Raw genomic sequence first — 21,905 nt, 5'->3', positions numbered from 1 at the left:
GCCTCAGCCCGCCCGGCCCCGCTGCCCACAGCGCTTCCGCACCTCCCTCCCCCCTCCGCCGCCGCCGCCTCGGCCAATCGCCTCCCGCCAGCTCCGCGGCTGCCCAATCGCCGCCCGCCCTCCGCTCGGCTTCGCTCTCTCATTGGGCAGCGCCGCGGCGATCTCAAAGCCCGGGGACCCCCGGCACGGGGAGCTGATTGGGCCGAGGGGGAGAGGCGGCCAATCAGAGCGAGCGGCGTGGCGCCTCCCAGGGGAGGACGCGAAGGAGGACTGCGGCGCCGCGGGCGGGCGGGCGGGCGCGGGGGTTCCCTGGCTGCTGGGCAGCGCTGACGGGAGCGGGCGGGGCGGGCGCTGGGTGGCGGTCCCGGGCCCTCAGCGCCTCAGCATAAGTTTTCGGGAAAAACGAAGCCGGGTCTGGTCAGCGCCGGGCGGTACGCGCTGCCCGAGGAGCTAATGGAGACACTTAGCGTGTGGTGATTTCCTGGGGTTGCACCTGCCGCGGCTGTGTCTCTGAAAGACTTACACAGGTTGTCAGGAGCTGTCCTGTACAAAAGGGTCACCACACAGGTTAACACACGACCCTCACTGGTTTGGAGGCTGCAGGTTGGCAAAGGGCACGCAGCCCGTTAGTTTTGCCTCAGAAATCGCTCGTTGGGTTGCCCCGTGTATCGCATCACGGGCGGCCTGGTGTCAGCCTCAGGTAACACTCCCAAGAGTACAACAAATTTATACTTTATCAGGATTTTTATCTTAACAGCATGGAAACACTTAGGTAGGCACCTGCCTTGGGACTTCACTCTTTGTAACAACTGGATTCTGTGTGAGAACAGCACAGAACTGCAACACTGCACCATTACAGGATGGTTTAGAAAGTGCACACATGTCCCTGGCTAGGGGAAACATCATGCGATGCGCAGCTGACTCCTTATCACCTACACCGATCTGTGAGGCTTTTTCCTACCCATGTGATGCCGCCCCCTTGAATGGTTAGTCTTCATGCTGGCTCTGGCCTGGTTTTTGTATCTGTATCTCTGAAGAATCTCTGACTTAAATGTCAGGCCTGCATTAAACAAACGTGGCTCCTGAACCTAGTCACACAGGCGTACATGTGCACACGCATACACACAGGCTCAGTGTGTTTTTCTGAGGACTAAAAGTTCGTGGCCCCAGAAATGTTTTTATTTGCTCACAGAAACAAACACAAACCCCACAGATTCGATAGTCAAACGCCGTATTTCTTTGTCATTCTAAGAAACCTTGTTCCTAAAACTAAGACAAGAGCTCACATTTGCTGCCCTTGTTATAAACAGGGCAAAAACAGATGTCTGTAGTTGCCATTTTAGCCGTGGAAAATCAATAATATGGGGCTTTAGCTGGCACCTGTCTATCTTTCTGGGAGGTCACTCAGTCTCTGTGCATTTAGTGCCATTTACATGGTGCTCCCTACAATGCTTTTCAGTTGTACTTTAGAAACATAATTGGGTTAGAACGGTTGCCAACAAAGAACCCCATCAATGCCAAACACCCATGGCAATTAACAGCCACCTCACTGTGACAAAGCCCACTATTGTTTCTAGCAGGCTGCTGCAAGCTGCAGGTAAATTTTTTGTTGAAATTAAGCGATGGTGCAGGTTGGTAATGGAAACGACAGCTATTTATTTATTTATTTTAATAGGAATCTCATCATGACTCTTTTTTTATGCACACAAAATAATTGAACAACACTGTAAAAGGGGAGAATGCAGTATGTAACAAGGATGCCTTCTGCCTTCAGTCACTTAACCCTGCAGTCATTTTTCACATTTGGTTCTCAAGGACTGAATGCACCTACTATCCCCACTCAGGTGTGCTTCAAAGTGTGACCTGCCCCTCCCTGATAGGCAAGTTTTAGTGGATTTGGCAGGGCCAAACGCTTTCAGTGCACATGAACAGGAGACCTGAGGCACATGAAAACTGGCAAACTCAGAGAAGCACGTTACAGAAAAGGACATTCCTTCTTTTTACATTGACCTCTGTTAAACATGCTTTTGGTTTCTATTTATTTTGCATGACAAAAGCAGTGACCGACAACTAAGGTAGCATAGCAGGCATCTCCTGAGCTTGATCTACAACTGAAAAAGCGCTGGTGTATCTTTGGATAGAGACAGCCCCCAATTTATGAAGAACCTTGCAATAATATTGCCTGGATTCTCTTCCACAGACTGTCACTAATCTAAGACAAAATATATAGGGCACAGTTCTGACCTTCTTAAGACCTGATGCAAAAATAAATGTGTGAGCTTTTCCATCGACTTTTCTCTGCATCTAGTCCTTTCACTGATGTCAGTAAGGACATATTGTACTGAATTCAGGGAGTAACACTGGGGAATTAGGCCTGTAATCATTCTGTGGTTCTTTCTGTCTCCTTTCACCCCATGCTGATGAACTGACAATTATAACCTTACTTCAGATCAAGTATTTATATCCATTGGCATGCCTTACAACAGAGTTCTTCTAACTGTGACCTCTAAGCATGACCTAAATAGTAAGAAGTAGTAATAACAACAAAATGCTGTCACCCAGGGAGAAACCAAAATGGCAAAAAAAAAAAATAAAAAAAAAAATAATAATAATAATAAAAATATATGGCTTGCAAAAAAATTACATAATTACAGTTTATCATTTAGCCCATACTGTTTAAAGGATTAGAAACCCAAAATCAGATATCCAGAATTTTGCATCAGAAGATAAAAGTAGAATATAAGAATAAACAGAATGGAGGAGTAAGCAAAATAAGTAAGCAGAAGATATTTGGCAAAATATACAGATATTTAAAGTGAAGCATTTTTCATCTGGGGGAGTTTTTTGACTGCCATCTTCTGCTTCTAGACTGTGAAGAATTGAGGACTTCCTTAAAAGTTCTGCAGAGTCCTGGCAATCTGTGTGTGGTAACAGTCAGCATCTTTCATCTACTCTTCAGAACAATGCTTGTGCTTCAAGAAGATGGGATTTCTCCTCATAACTCCAAGGGAATTATTTTATGTGCCCATTCAATCAGCTGAGATTTTCCAGGATGCTTTCAGTGATGCTGAGAGATGACAACGCTTGCTCTAAGTGATCTGACGGATTCAATTCCATGTGTAGTAATGTTACTGAGAAGCAGGAATGAATGGGCTGACTTTACATTATCTCAAACTCAGTCAGAAATCACAGATGCTGTAGCTTAGGTCACACTCAAATATTAATTTCTACCCCACATTGGACACGCTGAAGGAAAATCAGCAACAGAGAGAAAATAACCCTCTGAAATAAATGGGAAGTGTCTCCCTACACCTCAACATGGTACCAAATGAGTACCAAAAACCTCCTGTCTGGGTCACAGAGGATTTGAGATTGGCACTTGAGCAGTACCCGATAATTTAATGCAAATGTAAAGTTTATAATAAGGTCGTGGGTCAAACCTCGCCTTTCACTTTGTGCCCCCATGCTAAAACTCTGCACGTTGAGGCATTGACTGAAGTTTGTATGTCTGTAAATTCAGAGGATTTCAGAAGGGAAGGTGACTGATACGCCACGTGTTATAGTGTAGGGAGATCTCTGAGCTCGTAGCAGACGTACCCTAGAACTTGGGGATTTCGCCCCTTTTGATGCGAGAACCCCCAGGGCTTTTCCCAGCGGAGGGGTGGCTGCGCACTGCTCCTCCCACTGGTTGGGGGGGGGTTGGCAGAGCACGAACTGGAGCAGAAGCGACCCTGCTTGGTCCTGCAGCAAGCCGAGGCCGAGGCCGAGGCCGAGCCCTCAGCCCCCTCAGCAGCCGCTCCTCGCCCCGCCGTGCCCGCTCCCCCCCAAAGCCCCGGCCCCTGGCCACAAAATGGCGCCCACGTGCCCGGGCCGCGTCTCCTCGCTGCCGGACCGGGGCACTACGCAAGCGCAGCGGCCGCCCCGCCGCGGAGCACGCCGGGAGTTGTAGTGCGGGATGGCACCACAGTGAGGCGGGAGGGGCCTCCCAGCAGCGGGGCTGGCGGCGGGGCGCGGCCCTCAGGGCGCAGAGATGTCCTCAAGGAGCGGGGAGAGGTGCTTTGCTGTCTCACCCAGCGCTGTGAATTCTATGAAGCCTGACCTGGAGTCCAGCTCTCCTCAGCACTATGTCCCTTTGCTCCTGGTCAGGTGTACTCAGCACAGATATTGCGAGTTACAGCTAACGAACACACGGCCCTACAAACACTCCTGCGTGCCCCATATCTCAGCCTTTCTGAGAGCCCACACCACCTCTTTCCCCTTCTGCATCTTTTTTTCCTCTGAAAACAGATCTCCTTAGAGGGATGAAAAGGCTTTAATTTAAAAATTAATTCACTGAGTTACAAGATTTTGTAAATATTCAAGACGGGGGAAGAGAAAAAAAAAAAAGTTAACATTCTTTCATTTAAAGAGTGGATTTTACTTCATCTCATTCAAACACCTTGTCTTTTACAATTCATACTTTCAACAAAATTTCACGCTCAAGGAAAAGACAAATGAAGTCCTACTGTGCTACCATTGTAATCCCAAATGAACTAACTCACTGCAGCTGAGGGAACAAGAAAAGCAGCATACATTTTCTATGTCAACAGCCAGTTTATTGGAAGCATTTGCTTTTAGGAAATGCTTTTGTGAAATACAGGAAACCTCTAAATCTGCTACTGAATAACTGGAAGTTCAGGAAAGAAATGCAAGCTGAAAACCGGTGAAGCCCTGTAACTTGAGGATGGAGAAAGTTCTTGCTGGCTTCTGTGACTAGGATAAGGTTGGTTGGGCTATGTTTTGTTTTTTTTTTTTTTTTTTTTTTTTTTTTTTTTTTTCAGAAAGCTGGAAGATGCAGCTTGTGCTTTGTACGTGCCCTGGCTCATGCAGTTCATCCAGAAATGCTGGCCAATATTCTCTTTTGTGACCTTAATGAAGAGGAGAGAGTAGCCAGATAAAACCTGCCTTGCCTTTCAGCTCTAGGTTGATTTTGTAAGCGGCTTTCCTCCAGACTACACAGAGGGTGGGATGCAAAGGCTATTTTGGCAGCCTGCAAGGGTGTGCAGGCTGCAGAGGAAACATGGTTCTGGGGTCTCAGGGAGATGTGGCACTGTGGCAAAATTTGCTTGCTGTGTTTGCTTCCAGTTACAGGAAGGAGAGCTAGATAAACAGGAATAAAATCAAAAAATAAAAGCCTCCAGGAATTGCATGCAATATTTAAGAAGGATGTTACTGTTAATAGCATTAAACACACACTAAGATTAAGAAGGCTGAGAAGCCAAGCTTTGTCTAAGATTCTTATGTAGCACCTCTCACCTGTGCAGAGGCAAGCAGCACTGTCGGTACTAGAAAGAGGCAAACCAAAACCCAAGTGGTTTGCATTGGCAAAGGCAGGATGTACTTGTTTTTCATTCATGACATTACTTCAGAGCCATGCTGACTTAATCTGTTATAGTAATAGCCTTCATCGGTAGATGAAGCCTTGAGGGAATGTGAGGTTCACGTCCCAGAAGAGGAAGCAAGCAGCAGTTGCACAAATATCCGCTCTGAAATGCCAAGGGCACTGGAAGCCCTTACAGAGCATCAAAAACTTGTCTGTAACAGAAACATACAATGTGAAATCATGGAAATACTCACAGGTATAGCCAGAACAGAGATTTAACAACTTCTCTAATGCATTTTAGCATGTTTCTGTTTGGTTTGGTTTTAATTTAATTCCGTGTAATTTTTTGATGAGAAAAAAGAGCCACTAAGGGGGCAGAAGGCTGTCTCCATCTGTGCCAGCAGCAGTGGCCAGGTACCTGGGGCTAACATTACAGCCCGAGAAGGGATGCGCTCTGCTTTGGTGGCACTTCAAGTTCTCCTTCCCCAGGCAAACCCGCAGGCTGGCATCTCCCCCACCCAATTCCTGAGGCGCTCAGCGCTTTCACTTCCACCCCGGCAGCCCGAGACCAGCTCCTGGGGACCCCGGGGGGCTGTGAGGGAACCCCTGGCTCAGGCCTCCCGCAGCCCCAGGCCTCGTTTTCCTCTCAGGAGCCTGAGGCAGCGCGGCCGGGTCCCCTCACACGGGGCAGGGCCGGGCCGGGCCGGGCAGCCTCGCCTCACCTCAGCGGGGCCGGGGGAGGCCGCGCTGCAGCCCGCGGCCGCCAGGGGCCGCCGGTGTGGCGGTGCTGCCGGCCGAGGGGGGGCCCGGCGGTAGCGGCCGGCTCCCCGCGGGGGCTGCCCGGCGGTGCCGGGGCTGTGAGGGGATGCGCGGCGGGGCGGCGCGGCCCGAGCTCCGCCGCCGGAGCCAGCGGCCCCCCGGGACGGCAGCGGAGGCGAGCGGGACCCGCACCTGGCGGCGGCCCCGGGCTCGGCAGCGGGCAGGAGGGGAGGTGAGCGGCGCCCCGCAGCGCCGGGGGGCGGCCGGGACCCGCGGACCCCGGGAAGGGCCCGAGCTCGGGGGCCGCGCCTCGCCTCTTGTACCCCGGGCACCGGCGAGGCGGCGCCCCGGGAGCTTTGCCCTCGGGCCCTGCAGGCCGGGAGGGAAGGGAATTTGCCCCCTGGGGCGTTCGGGCGGCCAGGTAGGGAGCGAGCACGGCCCGAGCACGCAGCTGCCGGCGGAGGTGAGGCAGGAGGGGTTGGCCACGAGCTGAGTCACGACGGGGCTGCCCCCGCCGAGCAGCGCCTGCTCCTGCTCGCCCCCGAGCTGCCGGCCGTGCTGATTGTGCCTCCTTTCCTTTTTTTTTCCGCCAGGGATGACCTCTAAGGATGGTTCAGGTGAAGCTCATAGTCACGGGAGATGACTTCGGCTATTGTCCTCGGAGAAACCAAGGCATTGTGGACTGTTTCCTGGCTGGAGCGGTGTCTAACGTGTCCCTGCTCGTCAACGGAAGTGCTGCAGCAGATGCAGCCAAGCTGGCAAGGAGGTAAGCTGCTTTCTTTAGCTCCTTTGTGGACAGCCTCCTCAGGCTACCCGAGGGAAGCCGAGCCTGTGAACTGTAGAATAGTGTAGCCCTAGTATAAACACTGTATCATAACCTGGATTGGTATAAGAAAACTGGATTATAGGCATCTTAACTAACTCCTCATATCAAAAACACCAACCTACAAGTCATACCCAAAGTGGCTTTTCCTCTGGTGTTAGCTCCTACACCGCTCATTTTGTTACGGTGATAGAAGGCCAGTTACACAATTTGACTGGTACGGTTTGGGTTGGTGGATTTTCTTTCCCCACACTTCTAAAAGATGTGCCATCAGAATGAAAGTCCACACTATCCTGCCAGACTAAACTGCCACCCCTAAAACTATTGAGGCATAAAAGCACTAATTTTTAAACCTAATCTGATTAATTTCAGCCAGACTGAACATGGAATTAACCAGATTGTTTTTGGAATCTGGAAGCAGGATTGTTCTGCAAAGGCTCACCTATAAAGCTGGGCAGTGGAAAACGCAACTTTTTCAACAACAAAAAAAATTTTTAAAAACACATCAGTATTTCTATTTATTCTAGACTTGATAAATCCATTCGTAAAACAAACAAACAAAAAACCTTCAAGCATAACAAGAGATGATACCTTATACCTGTCTTGTACCTATCACTTTTGCTCCTTCATGAACCTTTCAGAGGTTTCTGGCACGGTTTGCTCTGTAGCAAATCAAATGGCATGCATCATTCTGTTGGACTAGCCAAGCAAATCCTTTAACAGGAAGCATTACTTCAGTTTAGAAGGTAAAACCCAGCTAATACTATAGTTCCGGAGGGGAGGCACTTTGGAGCTGGAGCACATCCTGAAAAGAAGAAGAGCAGGGCTGAAAAAAGGGAGGAAACAAACTGTAATGGGACTAGATAAACGGAGACCTTATGCCTTATGTATATGGCTCCTGCAAGGGACAGTTTGATGGGAGTCATGCTGTCCTTGTTCTCCTGGAACACTTCTCCCTGATTTAATTGTACTTTTGGAGGTACTTAGAAATTGCCTGCAGCTTCCCTAGTGAAAATGAGTCTTGTGTAGTGCAGGAAAGTCAGGGTGCGGTGTTAGTGGCAAACTGGTCTTCTGTTAAAAGGGCTAGAAATGACACAAACACTGGGAGGGAACCACCTCTGGGCTGATAAGGGGAAAGGCAGCAGGGTAGGCACAACACTGCTGAGGTGTCTAAAAGCCTGTTAGTAAAACAAATGAAATGTAAAATGAAGAGGTAGAGGCAGCACTTCTCTCAGACTTGCAGGCACCATGAAACCCTTTAAGCCCAAAAGCTGCGGTAATGTTGTCTGCTATTTCAGCTGTGGTCTTTAGCAGGCTTTTAAATATAGAATCCACCTGGCCTCATTTCCATAGCCCGAAAGTAGGCTGTGCAGTCAGAGGTTTAAAAAGCATCTTTGAATCCAGGTCATGACACTTGTGCTGACAGCTGATAAGGGTATGAAAAGCCAGGTTGGAGGGCTGGTGACAGCAGAAGCTGCTCAACCTGCTGCTGCAATTTTCCTTTTTTAGGGGCGGTTTTGAATTGTATGTGTGAACAAAATGGATTAAAAATCTATTTCTGAGAATATAATCTGGGTGACTTCAGGAACATCTGTTAGCATCAGCAACCCACATTCTACAATTCCTCATTACTGAGTAACTCACTGCAGCTGTATTCAGGCCTACCCCTGCACTGGAGAAATATTTGCAGGTGTAGGACACAGGATTTGTCTAATGCAAAACCTCAATTCAGGTGCTGAATATACATGTACTAAATTGGCATCTGAACATGTAAACAAACTCGTGTCATCCCTCATATGTTCCCATCATGCAGAGATTTGCACAAAGTTTTGTGGACGCGGATGTCTAATAGGTTGGACTTACTAAAAACATCATTGAATCCTCATCTTGTGGTGCCATGATGAAAGGCAAACGGGAGTGGGAAAGTATCACTGTTGCTTTGCTGCCTTGCCACTGTATTGCCACTTCCCCCTGCTTGATGTTGTCTCCTATCCCACTGTGAATGATGATACCTTGCAGCATTTTATGTTTTAGGGGATGAAAATCTGCCCTGTTTTCCTATCCCATGTTCGTTTTCCCCTACAGCCACCCTGCTAAGCAAGTACCAAGCACACACACACACATATATACACACATGCTCAACTCCCCAGGAGTGCTTTCAGCCTGCAACTACACAGAGGTGTAAGCCGAGAGGCTGGATCTGTCACCAGTTGAAAAAAGGCTTGAAGCAAGCAGCTTCTGCTTTCTTGGGGTGCATCCCAGTGCTGTGGGATTTGAACTTCTGCACTCAGTGCCAGGATTGTCAGACTGCTGGCGTTTGTGACTTGTGGAAATCATCTGTGTGCTTCTTGGTTAACTATGTCCTGGTTGCTTGTCACTGAAGGTCTTGAGCTCTCCTCACCTGGTCTGCAGTTAATTGCATGCATGCAAAGCTAATTAGTAACAAAAAGGCTTTTCTTGCAGGATAGTCTTTTGTAAGCACCTTATGCTGTCCTGCAATGTTAGGACTCGCCATCCTTCAAAAACACAGTTCTGGAATTTCATTCTTCCCTTCATTTTCACAATAACTCTGTAGGCTTCTGGGTATGCCATCTGTTGTCCTGTGCTTTCATTAGAAGAGCTGGCAGAAATGTAACTGTAGTCAGCAGCTGTTTGTACCAGCTCTAACACAAACTAATTGCAAAGCAGCAGAACCAAGCAGTAAATAATATACCTTCCATCACATTCAGGCTCTGGATTTGGGGTTTTTCACACTCACTTTCACAACTGGGCTAAAAGAAAGGGCCCACTCACTTCAGGCAAGAGAGTAGTTTCAGCAGAGGTCTGATTCATCCTCAGATGACAAAACTATTGACAGCAATTGCTAGAGCAGTGTGTAACCAGAGCAGCAGAAGGGAGAACAGATTTCTATTGTTTTTTTTCCAGTAACTCAAAAGTTTTCTCTTTATGAGGCACAAGGCAACGTGATATCCTGGTTATCCAAAAAGGTAATCTTAATTGTGTATTTTATCAAGCCCCACCTTGAATTCTGGCAGTCATCTTGGTGCTTCTAGAGCCTTTCCCAGAGATGAGAAGAATTATTTTGTTAACTGAACAGGTCTCTTCATTTTTCCTTAGAAACAAATATGGAGATAGCAGAAATACAGAGACCTGTGAGTGTTTGCTGCCTTACTTCCCCCCCTTTTTATCACTCAGCTCAGTTGTGACTTTTAGGCCCATTTTCTAGATGATTATATCCAAACACTTAATAAAGAGTGGCATATTTTAGAACACAACCTCAGTTATCTTCTTCTTCCTTTCTGTTAAATGCTGAACATCAACTACACAAAAGCTGAAGCCCCCACATCTGGGTACATTTAACAGAAGAATCTAACAAAACCACATTTAATTGCTGTCTATGTTTTCACTTCCTTTCCCATCAACACTAATTGCAAAATGTGTGTGTAAATTGTGACTTAATTCTGACCCTCCCAGTTGACATCTGACTAATCTAGAAGTCTCTCATGCTTTCTCATCATCCTTTTATCTGACTGTTAATCACACAGCAGACAGCCCAACTGTGTTTGGATTAGGGTTAGCATGCTGAGACGTTAAACTAGAGACCTAGATCAAATTAACTCCACTGGAAACAGCACTTTTTGCTGATGTAAGGTTATGGATGTTAAACCTAAAGCCAATAAAGATGTAACTGAAAAGAAAGTCAGTTCTAAGCACTGTTATAGTACTGGTTCTTAATACAACAGAGGCTTTGGAGTGCTCCTCCCACCGAGAATAAATCCTTAGCAGTAATAGAGCAAGATACAGTTAGATAAACACATTTTGCTGTAGAGTGAAAGTGGGGGAAAAAAGTGTGCAAACATCCACCTGAAGAAACTGAGATGTGCCCTTCTTTGCGCAGAGCACAGCCTTGCTTTGACTGGACATTTACTGAAGCAGGATGTCTGCATAAAGATATTTACATGGGGCTCTTAATTGCATCACATGGGCTGAAACCCGGTGAGCCAGTAACTTCCCAGATAAGGATACAACCAGGATGTTGAAGGTGGGATCTATTTACCCAGCAAGGAAACGAGTAAGTGCCACGCTTATCCCAGAGTATGCAGCCTTGAGTGAAACAATTGGCAAGGTCTGGGCCTGGGGAAATCACACAATTTCCACAGCTATTGCAGCTGCTCGCAGGGACTGCACAGAGTCCTCTCTGTGGCCAGGCAGGGCACTGTAGTCATCCACCGAGCTCAGAAACGTGCAGCAATGCTGGCAGCATCATAAGGAGTGCCTCAGTACAGTGACACGGTCCCTGGGGACCCTTTACTGCTAAGGACATGAATGAGCAGGGATTGCAACTGCACAAAAGCCCATTGCCTCAGCTGGGCCATTTGTTCAGAGCACTCGTGTGGCAAAACAAGCAACTACTTGAAAAGGAAGCAGTTTAGCCGATTGTATTTCCTCTATTTGATAGCTGGGCTGGGCATGTTGACTGAGAAAGCTTTCCAGACTTAATTCCATGTTGCCTCTTGGAGCATTTGTTGCAAGGGTATCTTCTTTCTTCCCCCCCCTCTACAGGGGATGCAGAGCAGTGAGCTGCAGAGCTGGGCTCCCTTCAACAGCCAAATTGCTCTCAGTGGAAGCAGCTCGCCTTAGTGGCTGCAGAAGCTGCTGGCTTAAACTCCTCTCAGCAAGATCACAGACCCCAGCCCAACACTCCTGATGTAGAAGCAGGAACATGCATTTGTAGGCATTGTCCTTTGGGTTCATCAGGATGGAATTAAACCCTTGTGCGAAATTCACTTCACATCCGTGCATTCTCCAGGGCAGTGGGAGTGCAAACACCTAGACATGCACCCCTCCAAAGAGGGGGGTGGAAGGGTCATTGCTGCCTTAAAGAGCCACCAACAGGAGTTAAAAGAGACCAAGCCTCAGCATCGTGTTTTGGCAGTAGTAGCTGTTAACTGCAGCTCTTTTATTGCAGAGACCGGTGCTCAAACCTTGGTGCCAATTGTTTTGGATCAGATCTTGGGTTGAGCAGTTAGATTTGGCTGGTAAGGACCAGCAGGGCTCATCCTGTCCCATCTATAAGGGAAGCCTGAGGGCAAACCCACAACAGCTGAGCTCTGGTCCCAGTATGGCATCATGTGCCAAGCAGCTTGGGCTCTTGGTATCTGCTCCAATATTCTGTTAGCTTCAATATCTCAGTTAGTGCCTTTGGAAAGATCTCAGCAACTATCAAGCACATTGGTGTAGAGGAAGCAGTTACCTGCCCGCTGCTGAAAAAGGGCCCTTCCAGGGCGTTCCTCTAACTTCACTTTGCACCATGGCTTTCTTCCAGTGCCACGTGCCTTGGCATTGCCCTTTGGTTGCAGCAGCTACATTTCACTGGTGAGAGGCAGTTGAGAGAGTTAGTCCAGTGCTCACAGGAGTAGAGAAAAGCCTGTGGAATCAGTCTTAAAGGCCAAGCCTCCAGTCAGGACAGAGCATTACTGGAGCCCAGTTTCCTGGGGCACAGCCCAGCAGTTACCATAATGAAGTTTTGCTCATGTTTTCATCCTGTCACTTTGGGCTTCAGATACTTGTGCAGTGTCAGACTGTTAGGGACACTCAGCTGCAGGGCGTTTGGTGCTGATTAGGAGCAGCACCTGGCTCATTTCTTGTAGAGGACATGCACTGGCCTGGGTACAGGAAAATGCTAGCTAGCAGCAGAATGCTGCTGAGCCCACTGCGGTGTCCACCTTCACACGTCCTTAGAGCTCCTGGCATGCTTGCTTCTATGCATCTCCCACAGACAGATACTCACAAAGAAGTTTCTTGTGTGCTGTGTTTCGAGTTCTGGTTTCAGTACCTTTATCCCAGAGCTATTAAATGCTAACAGTTCCTCTTTAGATGCCTCAGTGTGGACAGTCTATCAGACCAGACCAGCCAAGACTAACTCCAGGAGAAAACTATTAAGATACTCAGCTGGTGTTAGCCCAAGCTCTGAAACACGCTCTAAAGTTACGGAGAGAGGCTCTCCTTACAGCGAGAACAAGGCCAGCTCTCTGCACTTCCACATTCTGCGCATTCCCCAGCTCCGGGGCTGGCTTCAGCTCAGGCAGAGGAGCGGCTCCAGTGTTCTGCAGTGCAGTGCTTGGCTCCTCGGTGTCCCACACCTGTCAGAGGGGCTTGCCTTTTCCTGGGGATCGCTTCACTCACAGCATTTGAGGCATCGCACAATTGGAGGCAGTTCATCTGATGCCCCTGGGAAGCCCAGCTGTTCATTTCTGGCTCTCCTGCAACACATGAGAAGGCAAGTGCTCCACAAGAGAAGTCATCCATCTGCTGATTCATGGTAGCACATGAATCCTTTTCTTGTTGACAGCAGTGGCTGTGATGCAAGTAGTGCTGTCAGCTGACGTAGTCAGAGCTTCCCAGAGACACGGTAACCAATCTGCAGTGGGTTTCCAGAAGAACAAGCTCCCCCTCTGCCTTTGGGCTCATGCAAGGTATGCATCAGGTGACAGGAGGGAAGGGATGCCCTCTGCCACAGCTCCTCTTCTGCACCGTAGCTGCCTCCTGCCCTGCCACCAGCTGCCTGTGAGCTCAGCAGAATGCCTCAGGGCCCCCGCTCCCAGTGGCAGCATCTTCCAGCGATAACTTGGACACGACCACGCTAACTCCTTCCATGTGCTCAGGCCCCTGGTGTGAAAACCAGATGGTCAATTATACAACCAGGTCCTGCTGCAGAATCACCAGATCAGAGGAGTCTGAGGACCTTTTCCTCCCTCCACAAGCTGTTTTGCTCCATGAAGCAGACATTCAAACTGCAGAGACATGGACTCGTTTTGTTTCACAGAGCTGTCCATACAGCTTAACACTTCTGTCTGCCAGGAGGAGGAGTACCTAGCAACAGACTACACCATCCACCTGGAGCACAAGACATGGAGGAGCCAGGAAGAAAATTTCAGTCCTTCAAGGACTAAAACCTTAAAACCTGGAGGAGCTAAATGGTTCTGATCCAGTCTAATCCATCCACAGTCCCTCTGCCCCCTGTAACTTGGTACTTCACTAACCAGCCTCAGGGCAGCAGACAGAAGGGGAGATCTGGTTTTCCACCAGCCCTTTGCTTGTCTTGGACAAAGTTCATGGCAGTCAATCTATCCTGGGGCACCTCTGTAGGTTTTCACATTCTCCTTTGCAACCAGAACATCATGGAGTGTTTCAATGAAATCACTCCAAAATTTAGCACCCTTCAGCCATCCTGTTTCCATTACTCTTCCAGAGAAATCTGTTCCAAAAACAGGACTGGAAGCAACCACTGCCACCAGAGATCTGTCCTCCCATAGGCATTTGGGATTATTGCAGAGCTCCTCAGAGGACCCTGAGAACATGTCTAAACAGGAATCAATTTATGATAACAGAACGTGGAGCTAGAGCTGGACAGGACAGTTTTCTGATCCCATAAAACTTTAACAGGCATTTCCACATAGAGATGAAAGAAATATCTGACTTGGAATAGCTCTGGGGGAAGGTCAGTTACTTGTAAGCTGGGCGTTAACTCTCCTGCCTTGCTTGTCATTTGTGTCTTGGGAAGGAGTTTGTGATGATCCACATCTCCTGTTGGAACTGTTCTGTTTTGCAGATATCCTTTGAGCCACGGGCTTGATGCAGTCTGCCAGTCTGATGAGTCTTAAAAACCCTGAACCAGAAAGGTCCCTCTTCCATGAATGCCTCTTTGTGTGTGGAAAAACTTAAATCAGCACTTACATCAACACAAGGGAAAATTAGCTCCTAGACTGGATAAGAAATTTTCTCATTAAAACTTCTTGTCCAAACACGAGCATTCTCTGAAATGCATCTGTTTCAGCTTCATCTGGAACCACCCTCTCTCTCAAGACAGCAGGGATAGAAGGGAAGTTGGTTGGCCAGAGAACTTGAGTTTTCCTAAATGGATGTTGCTTTTGGTCTCCTCCTTGTAGTACAAGCATTGCAACGGGCGCAGACCAGGCCCTGTTTTAGCAGCTCTGTGCAGAAGTTCCAGGAAAGATTTAAACCATAGACTTGTTGCCTTGAAGTTCACTTGGCACCGTGACTCAGGCTGGACAGCACAGAAGGGGCACTGCACTCCAGCTAGAGGGTGTCTTGGGAGAAGTCTCAAGGCATCATTTTGGTCACCCTGAGAGGATTTTGGGAGCAGCAGTGAGACTCGCACAAGGCTGAGCGCTCCCAGGTCCTGTTCTCATTTTAGGGGAAGCCACAGCACACAGAAGGAAGCACCAGCACTGTGCAAAGCCTGGTGGCTGACAGGAGCTCTGCAGATACACTGGTAGTTTTTGTTTTAATTTGTGGAGTGCAACTTTCTAACAACTTGGACCCTTTCATCTCCTTAACAAGGCCCTACACTTACCCCACTGACCTCCTGTGTAACTCTTCCTCTGTGCTGGAGATGCCACTTGGTACAACCCAGCTCTGTCATCTGCACAGGTAGACAGAAACCTAGCCACTGCAAGCAATTTCAGCTGCTGCCTCTCGGACCAGGTTACCCCTAAACTCTGGCAGTATCTACACTTGCAGCCTGTGCTGTTGCCATAACTGCTGTCTTTGGCACTGCTGATACATAGCTGGGTTCTGCTTAAAGGCAGCTTTAGAGGTTGTCAGATAAAACTCTAATGTCTCAGAAACGCAGCATCTTCAGTAGTGTGAACTCAAGGGAGTACCTGGGCTAATGAAGTGCTTTAGAACGGAGTTGCAAGGTCCAGATTTCTGTCAGTCACCAATGAGTTCAGCACCATGCAGTTAGAGCTTTTAGTGCAGTTACAAAATTTAGCCTGAAGTGCCTTGTGGCTGCTCTCCACTCGAACTAGGATGAGAACAGAATTGTGGGCATCTCAGAACTGGACAGGATTGTTATCTGGTGATATCCTGCTCTGGTCTAGTGTTCTGCTTTCTTTTCTAGAAGAGCAGAGGTCCAAAGATGTACTCGTGTAAGCACAACACTGTTTAGATCAGAGTAGCTCTTTGTCTGAAATCTCATCCTTTGGACCCAGTAAGGAAGGTAGAGGTGCAAAGCTTAACAGATATTTCAATCCTGTTACAGATACAACATCCCAATAGGACTGCATGCCAACCTCTCCGAGGGCTCCCCTGTATGTGAGGTGCTCAAGACAAACTCTTCTCTGCTCAATGAAGATGGATTTTTCCACGGGAAGATGGGATTCAGAACAGTCCTATCAAAAGGTCTCCTGAACATGTCAGAGGTAGGAGAAAGCCACATACAAGCATGCAACTGATAAAACTTAGCCTGCACTTATCCCAGAATGTAACAGTTGAAGGTCGTTGCCAGGTCCCAGCTGGGAGTACACCTACAGACAAATCTAGGTTGTGTTTTGGCATCTGGAACTGCCTGTGTCCTACACCTAATTTCACCACAGCCTCTGCAGCCTCTCATTTCTCCCATTCCTCCCTGCTTCAGTGACACACATGCTAATGTGCTGTTAGCTGCTTATCTGATAGGGCAGAAGAGACATTGGAACAGAAACTTACTAAGAACCTAGAAATCAATAAAAGGAAAATGTCAGAGAAGTGTTAAGTAGGCTTTGCATCACCTTGTCAGAGCCTTTTGTTCTCTAGGGAAGTGGCTGGTTTTGCCCCATGAACAAAGATAAATGTGTTCAGGTGATCAAAACTGCCTACAGGATTAAAGCTGCCTTTCATTTTAAAGGGAAAGGGACAGCAAAATCTGCAGGAGGCACTATGCGCTCTTCTGACCTCAGCCTACTGACAGGTCTTTCTTTAACCCCTTTCTACTGTACAGGTGAAGCAGGAGCTAAAGGCCCAGGTGGAGCTGTTCCAGGAGCTGACAGGCCACCTACCTCCTCACATGGATGGGCACCAGCACGTTCACGTCCTCCCAGGTAAGAGGGCACTCCTCTTCTTCCCAGCACCAAGCAGGTGAGAGACAGTCAGCTGAGAGATGACTCCACTTGCCATGGCTCCCTAGGCAATAAGCCTTCTAAGACCTTAAAGAGGTTCTACAATTGCAGTTTGAGCATTCTCACCTGGGTCAAGTTAGTCACTGAGACTGAAGCTGGTAGCTCTTTGAAGTGCTTCAAGATCTCTATCCTGTCAGTTGCATTTCCACACCAATCGTTGCAGGTCTCAGCATGCTTTCCATCGGTGGGCAAGTACCTGTATCCCTGCTTTTCAACTAAGGTCATTGTGGTAGAGATAGAAAACAGCAAAAATCAGTATTTCCCCATGTCAACACAGCTGTCTCTGGATGACACTGCTCTTAGTAATTTACTCTTTCAACAAATACATCTGTGCAGAGGCTTGGTGAAGAACTTCTTCCCAGCTGTGCAGATGCCTCAGTTGCACTCTACTACTAGGCTAATTTAGGAGAAGTTGGGGGACTAAATGCTTAGAGCTGAGGGGAAGATGAGGCACTTGTAGCAGGTATTGAGGGAGTAATGTTCCCAGATATTCCCAGTTTAGAAGGGGACTCCCATCAAGATGAACAAAACCATTTCAGCAGAAGAGAAGCCAAATGAGATTTTTTTTTTTTTTTTAAATGCAGAGAGGAAAAGATGTCTCTCTGCTAACAGGTTGCAGGGGACGTGTTTTGATTCCTGACTAAAGTAACTCTGTTTTTACTTACAGAGGTCAGGAATGTATTTGCAGAGGTGTTAGAAGAATATGGGATCAAATACACACGTGTCCCAATAGAGCCAGGCCTTCATAAGTGTGACTGGATCACACCATCCCTGATGGACTTCTATCTGGGAGTAGAAGAAGATTCTCTTAACACAGTGGATGTGTTTACAAGTCATGGAATAAGGTAAGACAGGCTTTACTCATCCTTTTTGTGGTAAAGCTTTAAGATCTTGTCAGTTCCTGATAGGATCTTTTCAGGGATGGAACAAGACCTTGCTCTCTTCAATTTGGAGTTTCCAAGGGGATTCAGCAGCAGTACTAAAGCAGTGGAGACACTAAGGGTAGCACGCAGTTTTGTTTGAACAGGGATAACTCACTTCTCACCTGAAAGGGATTGTTCTTTTCAGGGTTTGCTTCTCAGCCTTTCCAATCAAGTAGATTAGTCTGGCCTCTGGGACAGTAGGAGACTGAAGTGCTACTTCAAGACCGAAACTTTGTAAGTAAGATCACGGGGAAGGTTTCAAAAGATAACTTCTCATTTCCTTGGAATAGTGGAGAAAGGGTTTTAAGTAGCAGGAAAGAGACTAATTAAAAACAAGTATCTGCAGTTATGGGGAGACAAGGTCAGAGAGCTTGCAGTGCCACAGCAAGTGATCACTGCTTTAAGCAGTCTTTTCAGTGTCCTGCATCTCAAAACGCAGCACCTGCACCTCAGTCCCGCACCTCAAAAGCTCAGCCCTTCCACCAGTAACATACTTCTTTTACAAGCTTAAACTAGCTTTTACAGGTGAAAAGTTCTTTAGCTGAGATCCTTGCAGTCACCTGTCCTTTGTGGCACATTTCATTACTTTCTCAGTCTGCTGAGGAAGTTGTTTTCTTGGCTTTTACACAATTTATTTAGGGTATCAGTTATTCTCAACACCAACAGAGCACCAGCATTTCACTGTGCTTTTCCCAGGCAGAGCACACAGACTCTCCTAAAACAGCCAATTTCTGAGGAGAAGGGCATGGTAACTCAGAGTGGGAAATCAGGAGAGATTAACCTACCTTTTAGGGCAGCTTCGCACCAGGAATAATGGAGGGGAGCTTAGCAGAAATCCTGCATGCTCCAGGGCTCTCTGTGCTATATCACAGGACCTCCAAGAAGCCCCTGTTGCAGCACCCACCCTGCTGGTCCTCAGAGAAAGGGCTGCTATGGGAGCTGCATCTTTATACCCGCTGTGGCACTGCCCCAATAAGTGGGCATCTGCAGCTGCCTCCTGCCCAGAAACACTGCAGTGGGCCAGGCTCCTCCTCTTTCTCCAGGTGCCAGGGAGAGTGAGGAGGAATGGACTGCTACCAAAGAAACAAGTAATGTGAAAAAACGCAGGAAAATGTGGGGAAGGTGGTCAGCTGAAGTCACAGGAGAACAAGCTGCAATTCAATTTCTGCATCTGTGCAAGGAGGTACCACACCGAGCCCTCTGAGTACACTTAATGACACTGTAGAGGGCAAGACTGTGCTTACTGCGTAACAAGGCTGTCCTTTGAGCAAGTTTGATCAGTTTACAGTTAAAAAAAAATGTTAACTTTTTTCTTTCCCCAAGTGCTGCAAACTCAGATCTGATGAGGGCATTCAGCTGGGCTCATCCTTGAGCACATGGGTAGAGCATCTAGCTTGTTTCTTCCAAAAGCCTGCTCATTCTGCCCTCAGATACACTTGTACATCCTTCCTGGGCTTTTATGCACCAAGCTAGAACTGCAGTTTGCAGCCAGACATGAACAAAGAATTGTGCTGAAGCTACATAAGAAGCAGCCTTCAGCTGGTGTCCTCTTAGCTGTGTATGGTCCTTAGTAGTAACAACATTTTGCCCGGTGCTTCATCTTGTCCTTTGAGTTCTTGTGGCTCTTTGACATATACTAGGAGAATGATTTGTTAACCAAGGTTGTTTCCATTTTATTTCAGTCACTTCTTTTCCCTACATAGCTGAAGGTTATTATCTGGAGGTGGTTATTATACAGGTTTTAATTGGCCTATAAATAGTTATTTTAATCGAGTGGCATTTCTCAGTTTAGCTTCATTCTTCCCTTCTGTGCCAATGACGTGCACCTGTAAGCTCTCAGATGCCACACAAGGCCAGTGCTGCGATGCAGTGTGCGTTACCAGAGTAATAACAGAACCGCTGGTGTCAGGGCTCTGCTGTGCCTTTCTGCCAGACTGCAGAACTGCTGCGCTAAATAGTGGCTTGATTTTGATCAGGAAAGAAACTGTGATTCCTAAGCCACTGGACGTGACACACTCCTGTCTAATTGCTTTGTTAGCATTAATATCTGTGTTCCCACCTCTGACTGCAGGTGGCCAGACATTTACATAGGTTTGAGTACCATGGGCAAGAACATGTCCGTGAGCACCATCTGCAGTGCCATCGACGCTGCCGTTGTGGAGTTCACATCCAAGGCGCCGTCGCCCACACACCCGATGCCACGGAGCAGGACCGTAACGATTGAACTGATGGTGCATCCAGGGTACCCGAGCATCCCGCCCATCGGTGGCTGTGGGGAAGGACCAGACGATTTCTCACAGTCCTGGGAGCGCCTGCACGAACTCCAGACATTAATTAAGCCAGAGCTGCAGAGCCATTACAAAAGCAGGAACATCCAGCTCTGTTCATTCAAAGATCTCTAAGGAAGCAAACATACACACACACACCTACATTTGTATTTTGGGGGTGTGCAGAAGCCAGCCCGCTGCTGTGTTCGTGCTACCTCCCTGACAGGAGCCGGGGATGGCCTGGGAATGGCGTTAGGCCTTTCATGGAGGGTGCAACACCCTGTGAGCAGTGACAGTACCCCAAAGCCCAGTTTTTAGGTCACAGCAGCTGCTTTGAATGTTGCAGCTCTTTGCAGTGTAGCCCACTCGCACACCATTCCGTGGCACCAGCGTGGCAGCAAAGGTCAGCTCACACTACCAGAGGTCAGTTCTGGCTGATGTGATGGTAAACGGCATGAAGACATTTGCTGGGAGACCCAGGAGCCTGCTAGCACCCTGACAGGCACGATCGTTTCTGTTTCAGCAACATTTTTCATTTCTGGACTTATTGCCAAAACAAAAACCAAACCCACACGCTGGGTAGCAAATGCTTTGGAACAACCCATTGTTGCAGGCTGGCTACAGGGGAACTAGAAACCTGCAACATTTCATTTTTTTAACGCATGGTCTTGCTGCATGGACCCTCACCTGCTGCTCGTGCCTGCCCACGGTGCCAAGGGCTCGCTGCTTCGGAGCATTTCCCCGGTCAGAGCAGTCGGAGCGTGGTTTTAGCCTGACGGTGAGCGCAGCCATGCTCCATGGATGTCCCCGGCCAGCACCACTTAAAGCTCTTTCTATTTTTGTTGCCTCAGCATTGAGCCATCACAGGAGAGTAACCATCAGTGACAGCCCTTTCATACTTTTTTTTTTTGGGGGGGGGATGACTTTACAGGAACAGCAACTGTTGACCCAGCTGCTGTTTCAGTAGCTGCTGCATGTAAGAGCTCACCAGCACCCGTTACTGCGCTGCCCGCTGCCTGCCATGAAAAATGCACGGGATGGCCATCCACCAGCTAGCAGCAAGTTTTCAAGGGGACAAAGTTCTTGTACCTTTGTTCATTTTTATTCCAATCATGAAAGCATTTGAACTCCAACAAGCCCTAGTTAATCCCATGTTTAACTGCATTTTTAACTGTGGCCCTGTCACTTGCTCGTAACTTTCATGTGGGGAAAAAATATTGTTTACACTAATTTTCTGCACAAAAGCACTCTACTTAGCATTACTTTTAACTGTTTTTAAAATATTAAAAATTTCAATATGACCATCATTCTTTTAAATGAAGAATAAACTCAGGCCTTTTTCTATTGTAATGCTTCAAGAGACTTTCATTTTTACTTTTAGCTAAAAAACGCTCAAGTATCCACTCTAACTGTGATCACCTGCAGAATGCCAAAAGAACATCCTTTTGTACCATTAATGGGAACCAGTTCACCTTTCCTTCCTTTTGGACATCTGAGGGAGTTTTTGTTCTGTACAAATACAAAAAAGAAAAACATCACCAGGGACATTTTATGAATATTTTTTCAGGCTATTTCCTAGATTACTATCACAGAGTTAATTTTACTTTTTTTTTTTTTTTTTTTTAAACAAACATCTGCCACACCGTGCAAGTGCTATACAAAGCAGTTTCAGGTTACAGTAGTAGCTAGCATGTGGAATGACAACTTCTGAAGCTTGTCGCATTGGTGTTTGATGGTAAAGTTTTTGTTTCTGTTGTCAATACAACATATAAAAAAAAAAAAGATGGTAAACCTGTGGAAGGTGACTGA

The 21,905-nt window shown here is 47.6% G+C and overlaps 1 protein-coding gene across 1 annotated transcript; it reads left to right on the top strand.

The window, feature by feature from the left end:
• The first annotated feature begins 6,293 nt into the window (after positions 1-6,293).
• YDJC (YdjC chitooligosaccharide deacetylase homolog) lies at positions 6,294-21,348 on the top strand. Its single transcript, XM_032198680.1, has 6 exons — positions 6,294-6,353; positions 6,715-6,887; positions 16,012-16,171; positions 16,729-16,828; positions 17,574-17,751; positions 19,901-21,348. Exons 2-6 carry the CDS (start codon positions 6,730-6,732, stop codon positions 20,229-20,231), a joined length of 927 nt encoding a protein of 308 aa, XP_032054571.1. The 5' UTR covers positions 6,294-6,353; positions 6,715-6,729; the 3' UTR covers positions 20,232-21,348.
• The last annotated feature ends 557 nt before the right edge of the window (positions 21,349-21,905 follow it).

Source organism: Aythya fuligula, chromosome 17 (genome assembly GCF_009819795.1).
Source record: "Aythya fuligula isolate bAytFul2 chromosome 17, bAytFul2.pri, whole genome shotgun sequence".
Lineage (NCBI taxonomy): Eukaryota > Metazoa > Chordata > Aves > Anseriformes > Anatidae > Aythya > Aythya fuligula.
Note: the sequence above shows the minus strand (reverse complement) of the source record. Positions and strands in the feature narration are given on the sequence as shown.